Raw genomic sequence first — 8,789 nt, 5'->3', positions numbered from 1 at the left:
CTGACACTGCCATGTGCGTCTATGGAGCAGCTCAAATGACAACAGTAACCAGTATCAGCAGAGCATCACTGACCAGAGATCAGCTGTCAGCCTCTCCACCAGTCCTGTTCACTGAGAAGCCTGGAGAGGAGAGAGGGTATTATATAGATTTTGTTGTTGGGAGAATTCGTTTTTTTTGTCAGTTAATTGTGTAAAGATGTTTGCACATGTCAGCCTACATCTGCACGGAGCTGTTCCCAAGGGATTGTGGGAGTTGAGCTGGGTATCGGGCACAGCTGGGTGTTAGCATAGCTAGTTAGCATAGCCACAAAGTCATCAAATCTGATTTTAAACCTAACCCTGAAGTTAACCATGCTGCTAGCCTTAATGCCAAACCCTGACCTTAAATTAAGACCAAAAAGCAGATGTTTGTTTTCATGTCTTTTTACGATGTAGACATTTTTGAAACCGCAGGGACAGGGAGGGGGAGCAGGGACAGGGAGGGGGAGCAGGGACAGGGAGGGGGAGCAGGGACAGGGAGCGGATAGGGACGGGGATAGGGGCAGGGAGGGGACAGGGACAGGGAGGGTGTGAGGGGGATAGGGACAGGAAGGGGACAGGGACAGGGACGGGACAGGGACAGGGAGGGGATAGGGGAAGGGAAGTGGGCCTGGAGGTTGCAGATTAGGGGAGACTCATCAATATGCTCAAGTAGTAGAAGAGAGAATGAGAGGTGATGTGGTGAATAGCTGGTAGCGTGTGAGAGAATGAGAGGTGATGTGGGGGATAGCTGGTAGCGTGTGAGAGAATGAGAGGTGATGTGGGGGATAGCTGGTAGCGTGTGAGAGAATGAGAGGTGATGTAGGGGATAGCTGGCAGCATGTTCACAGTATGAGGCCTATGATTAGGTCCCATTTTAACTCTATAAAGATGAATCATTCCTACTTTCCCTCCTCAAGAGGCCAGAGTGTGATGCTCTGGGTAGAAGTTGCCCTTTAGACACATACAGTATCTAAGGTCAGGTCAGTATAGCCTGCCCAAATCCTGATCTTAAAATACAAAAACTGACCTTAGATCAGTGTCTGGGAGCAACTTCCTCCTACTCCGTTTGGTTAGTTATATAAAGCAGTGCATGAGAGCGTTGCTGCTTCAGAGTTGTATTGTTGTATTGCTGTATCTATGGTAACTTCTATATTGTTGTGTAACTGAACCCCTGTCCATCTCTCACGCTGTCCCCCTCCAAACGGCCTCTCTGCATGTAAGTAACAACCAGTGACAGTAGCTGGCTAGCTAACGCCTCTTTTGGCTCTCTCTCTCTCTCTCTCTTTATGTCTCTCTCTCTATGTCTCTGTATCCATGTCTCTGTCTCTCAGTCTGTCTCATTCTGCCTCTCATCATTTTTTTATTTGCGTTATTATGAACCTTTCAGTTGACCAGCTGTCACTCCTAACTAGTGCTGAGCGATTTACTGAAATTGTGTGACGTCGGTTCAATAATTTGAATTGCATTTTGTTAGTTTTTTTTCTGTAAGCTCAGTCAACACATTGCACAGTTTCTCTAGAGATAAATCAGATTCAGCCTGAACTGTGCACTGTAGTAGGGAGTTGTAGTTTCCAACAGGCCAATATTCAATATAGTTTAGCGCATAAAATGTGATAATTAAATACAATGACCATAATTCATTGCACATCTATGTGATCGATGTAAATGCATGACTTACATTATTTCCTTTGTAGAACTACATAATAGTGATTTTGTCAGACAGCAGCTCTGTAGAGATGAGATGTTGACTTGGAATGAAATAATGAAGTCATCAAATAAAACAAATGTAATATACACAACAACTGAAATATTGAGTTAAAGTAATGTGAATAAATGATGGTTAATAAATCATAGACAGTAATGGACAGTTACTACCATCATGGGACTTGTATTAATTGTTTATTGTGTTGTTACAGCATCCAACCCCCAAAAAATCGAAACCGAAATTGAAAACCGGGATTATTTTTGAACAATCAAACGGAAAACAAACTGACCTCAAAAAAGCACTAATTGCTCAGCTCTACTCCCGACGTTTCCGTTTTGTTCCTGTTGCACCTGCTCAGAGCAACAGAGATCCAGCACACAACAGATAGAACGCAGCTTCGCAGTTTGTCTGTGTATTTGCATGTGTGTGTTTTTTGGGTTTTCCTCCTCACCCATATATTTAGTTGATTTTGGTGTTGTGTTTCAGATGTAGTTAGTTTGAATTTTAACATTATACATATATTCCTCAGGGAAAGATTGATATCCCTGAGCGTCATTCTCAGAATGTGACACGTTGCACATAAGGTTAAAGGTCGGCACAAGTTCAAGGACACATTGCCAGCCAATGAGAGAACAGAGCAGAGAGAGAGAGAGAGAGAGAGAGAGAGAGAGAGAGAGAGAGAGAGAGAGAGCTTCTATTCCAGACAGAGTACTGTACATGGCGTACTGAGTGTTGTATTTCCCCTGTCAGACACAGCTGTTAGGTTCAGTAGAGGTGTAATGTATGCTGGGTAAGAACATACGCTCTTTGCTGTATGCTGTACAGACACCCAGGAGTGTCGCGTCCTGTGTTCTCTCATTCAGCTCTTCTTCTATCCATCCATCGTTTTATATATCAATAAATACAAACGTAAAACACATACATTGTGGTATCACTTTTTAAATGTAGATGTTCCACAGGTGCACATTATAGGCTTGAATGTGACTTGTATGCATGGAGGCCTGGAGACGCTAATCTGGTTTATGTTAATTAATGGTAAATTATCGTGAGACCGGCAGTCTCTTAAATGACAATAACCGGCTGACAGAATGTCATGATCGTCACAGAGGTCACATCAGACCAGAAGGAAAACACAATATTCTCCATCGTTGTCCCGTCATGTGTGAACAGTCTTACACAAATCTCTCTTCTTCATCTCATTGGATTAGGGCTTTAGACTGGGTTATAATAAATCACTCCTCTGATTTAGCTATTTGACTTAATGATGTCATGTTTAAGGACATACAGGGCCTGGTACTTATACGACTCCAAGGGAGAAGATCAAGCTCTTATCTCTCCTTGTAACATCATAGATCATTCCCTAATTGGAAATTATCTCCCAACTGTCACTAATTGTCAATAACTGTCACTAATTGTCAATAACTGTCACTAATTGTCACAGACAAAATGTCTACCTCTTCATCTCATGGCTAGCCTGGGTGCTTGTCTGTTTCTGTTTCAGCCACCTTGTCCTTCTCAGTCCTAGTGTTGTTGTATGTTGAAACACTCAAGTCCCCAGGCTATGTTCATTGTCTCCATGCCCAACTCACTGTCCCAGGCATTCTCTCACCTTAATGTTAGGGTCCTGTGTTGTCCCAGGCATTCTCTCACCTTAATGTTAGGGTCCTGTGTTGTCCCAGGCATTCTCTCACCTTAATGTTAGGGTCCTGTGTTGTCCCCGTGTAAGATGCCCTTCTCTGGGTGTCGGTCTTTACCTCTCTTTCATAGTGTCTCACTATCCCTCTCTCTTTCCTTGCCTCCCTTTCTCCAGTATTCGACCAATTAGATCTTGTCACGTATGAAGAGGTAGTGAAACTGCCTGCATTCAAGAGGAAAACACTAGTCTTGTTAGGTAAGTAGAAATATGTCATCTGGCATTATAAAGGATAATGCTGTATTGTCTAAGGGTACTAGGTGGTGTTCTCAGTTCTGACTGAGGGCTCTCTCTTCTACAGGGGCCCATGGAGTGGGCAGAAGACACATCAAGAACACACTAATCACAAAACACCCCGACAGATTTGCCTACCCAATCCCACGTAAGACACACACACACACAAACACACACACACACAGATTCACATACCCCATTTCACAGACAATAAATCAAATCTAAATTGATTTGTTACATGCGCCGAATACATCAAGTTTAGACCTTAACAGTGAAGTGCTTTACCTACAAGCCCTTAACCAATAGTGCAGTTCAAGAAGAGTTAAGAAAATATTGACCAAATAAACAAAAGTTACAAATAATAAAAAAGTAACACAATAAAATAACCATAACGAGGCTTTATACAGGGGGGAACTGGTACCAAGTCAATGTGGAGGCTTTATACAGGGGGGGAACTGGTACCAAGTCAATGTGGAGGCTTTATACAGGGGGGAACTGGTACCAAGTCAATGTGGAGGCTTTATACAGGGGGGAACTGGTACCAAGTCAATGTGGAGGCTTTATACAGGGGGGAACTGGTACCGAGTCAATGTGGAGGCTTTATACAGGGGGGAACTGGTACCAAGTCAATGTGGAGGCTTTATACAGGGGGGAACTGGTACCAAGTCAATGTGGAGGCTTTATACAGGGGGGAACTGGTACCAAGTCAATGTGGAGGCTTTATACAGGGGGGAACTGGGTACCAAAGTCAATGTGGAGGCTTTATACAGGGGGAACTGGTACCAAGTCAATGTGGAGGCTTTATACAGGGGGGAACTGGTACCAAGTCAATGTTGGAGGCTTTATAACAGGGGGGAACTGGTACCTAAGTCAATGTGGAGGCTTTATACAGGGGGGAACTGGTACCGAGTCAATGTGGAGGCTTTTATACAGGGGGGAACTGGTACCAGTCAATGTGGAGGCTTTATACAGGGGGGAACTGGTACCAAGTCAATGTGGAGGCTTTATACAGGGGGGAACTGGTACACGAGTCAATGTGGAGGCTTTATACAGGGGGGAACTGGTACCGAAGTCAATGTGGAGGCTTTATACAGGGGGGAACTTGGTAACAATCAATGTGGAAGGCTTTATACAGGGGGGAACTGGTAACCGAAGATCAATGTGGAGGCTTTATACAGGGGGAGAACTGGTACCGAATCACCGCCGAAGTCAATGTGGAGGCTTTATACAGGGGGGAACTGTACCAAGTCAATGTGGAGGCTTTATACAGGGGGGAACTGGTACCAAGTCAATGTGGAGGCTTTATACAGGGGGGAACTGTACCGAGTCAATGTGGAGGCTTATACAGGGGCGGAACTGGTACAGAAGTCAATGTGGAGGCTTTATACAGGGGGGGAACTGGTACCAAGTCAATGTGGAGTGCTTTATACAGGGGGGAACTGGTACCAAGTCAATGTGGAGGCTTTATACAGGGGGGAAACTGGTACCGGTCAATGTGGAGGCTTTATACAGGGGGGAACTGGTACGAAGTCAATGTGGAGGCTTTATACAGGGGGAACTGGTACCAAGTCAATGTGGAGGCTTTATACAGGGGGGAACTGGTACCGAGTCAATGTGGAGGCTTTAATACAGGGGGGGAACTGGTACCGAGTCAATGTGGAGGCTTTATACAGGGGGGAACTGGTACCGAGTCAATGTGGAGGCTTTATACAGGGGGGAACTGGTACCAAGTCAATGTGGAGGCTTTATACAGGGGGAACTGGTACCAAGTCAATGTGGAGGCTTTATACAGGGGGAACTGGTACCGAGTCATGTGGAGGCTTTATACAGGGGGGAACTGGTACCAAGTCAATGTGGAGGCTTTATACAGGGGGGAACTGGTACCAAGTCAATGTGGAGGCTTTATACACGGGGGGAACTGGTACCGAAGTCATGTGGAGGCTTTATACAGGGGGAACTGGTACCGAAGTCAATGTGGAGGCTTTATACAGGGGGGAACTGGTACCGAGTCAATGTGGAAGGCTTTATACAGGGGGGACTGGTACCAAGTCATGTGGAGGCTTTATACAGGGGGGACTGGTACAAGTTCAAGTGGAGGCCTTTATACAGGGGGGACTGGTACGAGTCCATTGGGAGGCTTATACAGGGGGAACTGGTACCGAGTCAATGTGGGAGGCTTAATACAGGGGGGAACTGTACCGAAGTCAATGTGGAGGCTTTATACAGGGGGGAACTGGTAACCGACCAGAGTCCAATGTGGAGGCTTATCAGGGGGTGAACTGGATACCGAGTCAATGTGGAGGCTTTATACAGGGGGGGAACTGGTACCAAGTCAATGTGGAAGGCTTTATACAGGGGGGAAAGGGAACTGGTACCGAGTCAATGTGGAGGCTTTATACAGGGGGGGGAACTGGTACCGAGTCAATGTGGAGGCTCTTTATACAGTGGGGAGGAACGGGGAATGGTACCAAGTCAATGTGGAGGCCTTATACAGGGGGGAACTGGTACCGAGTCAATGTGAGGCTTTATTACAGGGGGGAACTGGTACAGTCAATGTGGAGGCTTTTAACAGGGGGGAACTGTACCGAGTCAATGTGGAGGCTTTATACAGGGGGGGAACTGGTACCAAGTCAATGTGGAGGCTTTATACAGGGGGGAACTGGTACCGAGTCAATGTGGAGGCTTTATACAGGGGGGAACTGGTACCAAGTCAATGTGGAGGCTTTATACAGGGGGGAACTGGTACCAAGTCAATGTGGAGGCTTTATACAGGGGGGGAACTGGTACCAGTCAATGTGGAGGCTTTATACAGGGGGGAAACTGGTACCAGTCAATGTGGAGGCTTTATACAGGGGGGAACTGGTTACCAGAGTCAATGTGGAGGCTTTATACAGGGGGGAACTGGTACCGAGTCAATGTGGAGGCTTTATACAGGGGGGAACCTGGTACAGAGTCAATGTGGAGGCTTTATACAGGGGGGAACTGGTACCAAGTCAATGTGGAGGCTTTAGACAGGGGGAACCTGGTACCGAGTCAATGTGGAGGCTTTATACAGGGGGGAACTGGTACCAAGTCAATGTGGAGGCTTTATACAGGGGGAACTGGTACCAAGTCAATGTGGAGGCTTTATACAGGGGGGGAACTGGTACCAAGTCAATGTGGAGGCTTTCTACAGGGGGGAACTGGTACCAAGTCAATGTGGGAGGCTTTATACAGGGGGGAAATGGTACCGAGTCAATGTGGAGCTTTATACAGGGGGGAACTGGTACCAAGTCAATGTGGAGGCTTTATACAGGGGGGAACTGGTACCAAGTCAATGTGGAGGCTTTATACAGGGGGGAACTGGTACCGAGTCAATGTGGAGGCTTTATTACAGGGGGGAACTGGTACCAAGTCAATGTGGAGCGCTTTATACAGGGGGGAACTGGTACCGCAGTCAATGTGGGAGGCTTTATACAGGGGGGAACTGGTACCAAGTCAATGGCTGGAGGCTTTATACAGGGGGGAACTGGTACCAAGTCAATGTGGAGGCTTTATACAGGGGGGAACTGGTACCGAGTCAATGGGAGGGCTTTATACCAGGGGGGACACTGGTACCGACGTCAATGTGGAGGCTTTAATCCAGGGCGGGACTGGTACCAAGTCAATGTGGGCTTTATACAGGGGGAACTGGTACCGAGTCAATGTGGAGGCTTTATATACAACACACAGGGGAACTGGTACCAAGTCAATGTGGATGGCTTTATAACAGGGGGGAAGGTACCAGAGTCAATGTGGGAGGCTTTATACAGGGGGGAACTGGTACCAGAGTCAATGTGAGGCTTTATACAGGGGGGAACTGGTACCAAGTCAATGTGGAGGCTGTATACAGGGGGGGAACTGGTACCAGTCAATGTGGAGGCTTTATACAGGGGGAACTGGTACCAAGTCAATGTGGAGGCTTTATACAGGGGGGACCTGGGTACCCGAGTCAATGTGGAGGCTTTATACAGGGGGAACTGGTACCGAAGTCAATGTGGAGGCTTTATACAGGGGGGAACTGGTACCAAGTCAATTTGGAGGCTTTATACAGGGGGGAACTGGTACCGAAGTCAAGTGGAGGCTTTATACAGGGGGGAACTGGTACCAAGTCAATGTGAGGCTTTATACAGGGGGGAACTGGTACCAAGTCAATGTGGAGGCTTTATACAGGGGGGAACTGGTACCAAGTCAATGTGGAGGCTTTATACAGGGGGGAACGGGTACCATCGTAATGTGGAGGCTTTATACACAGGGGGGAACTGGTACCAAGTCAATGTGGATGGCTTTATACAGGGGGGAACTGGTACCAAGTCAATGTGGAGGCTTTATACAGGGGGGAACTGGTACCGGAGTCAATGTGGAGGCTTTATACAGGGGGAACTGTAACCGAAGTCAATGTGGAGGCTTTATACAGGGGGGAACTGGTACCCGAGTCAATGTGGAGGGCTTTATACAGGGGGGGAACTGGTACCAAGTCAATGTGGAGGCTTTATACAGGGGGGAACGGTACCAGTCAATGTGGAGGCTTTATAACAAGGGGGGAACTGGTACCGAGTCAAATGTGGAGGCTTTATACAGGGGGGAACTGGTACCAAGTCAATGTGGAGAGGCTTTATACAGGGGGGAACTGGTACCAAGTCAATGTGGAGGCTTTATACAGGGGGGAACTGGTACCAAGTCAATGTGGAGGCTTTATACAGGGGGGAACTGGTACCAAGTCAATGTGGAGGCTTTATACAGGGGGGAACTGGGTACCTAAGTCAATGTGGAGGCTTTATACAGGGGGGAACTGGTACCAAGTCAATGTGGAGGCTTTATACAGGGGGGAACTGGTACCAAGTCAATGTGGAGGCTTTATACAGGGGGGAACTGGTACCAAGTCATGTGGAGGCTTTATACAGGGGGGACTGGTACCAAGTCAATGTGGAGGCTTTATACAGGGGGGAACTGGGTACCAAGTCAATGTGGAGGCTTTATAACAGGGGGGAACTGGTACCAAGTCAATGTGGAGGCTTTATACAGGGGGGAACTGGTACCAAGTCAATGTGGAGGCTTTATACAGGGGGGAACTGGTACCAAGTCAATGTGGAGGCTTTATACAGGGGGAACTGGTAC

The 8,789-nt window shown here is 47.1% G+C and overlaps 1 protein-coding gene across 15 annotated transcripts in view; it reads left to right on the top strand.

Annotated features, from left to right (window-relative positions):
• LOC109905169 (peripheral plasma membrane protein CASK) overlaps positions 1 to 8,789 on the top strand; it is a 211,574-nt gene that overhangs the window by 195,708 nt on the left and 7,077 nt on the right. For 11 of the 15 annotated variants that reach the window (XM_031800699.1, XM_031800712.1, XM_031800684.1 and 8 more), the window contains 2 exons: positions 3,537 to 3,617; positions 3,721 to 3,801. In XM_031800699.1, the coding sequence (XP_031656559.1) occupies positions 3,537 to 3,617; positions 3,721 to 3,801 (162 nt within the window). The remainder of the gene's footprint in view (positions 1 to 3,536; positions 3,618 to 3,720; positions 3,802 to 8,789) is intronic. The other 4 variants (XM_031800690.1, XM_031800747.1, XM_031800735.1 and 1 more) reach the window with 1 other exon arrangement.

Source organism: Oncorhynchus kisutch, linkage group LG2, assembly GCF_002021735.2.
Source record: "Oncorhynchus kisutch isolate 150728-3 linkage group LG2, Okis_V2, whole genome shotgun sequence".
Taxonomy (NCBI): Eukaryota; Metazoa; Chordata; class Actinopteri; order Salmoniformes; family Salmonidae; genus Oncorhynchus; species Oncorhynchus kisutch.
The sequence above is the reverse complement of the archived record's forward strand: the minus strand, read 5'-3'. Positions and strand labels throughout refer to the sequence as shown.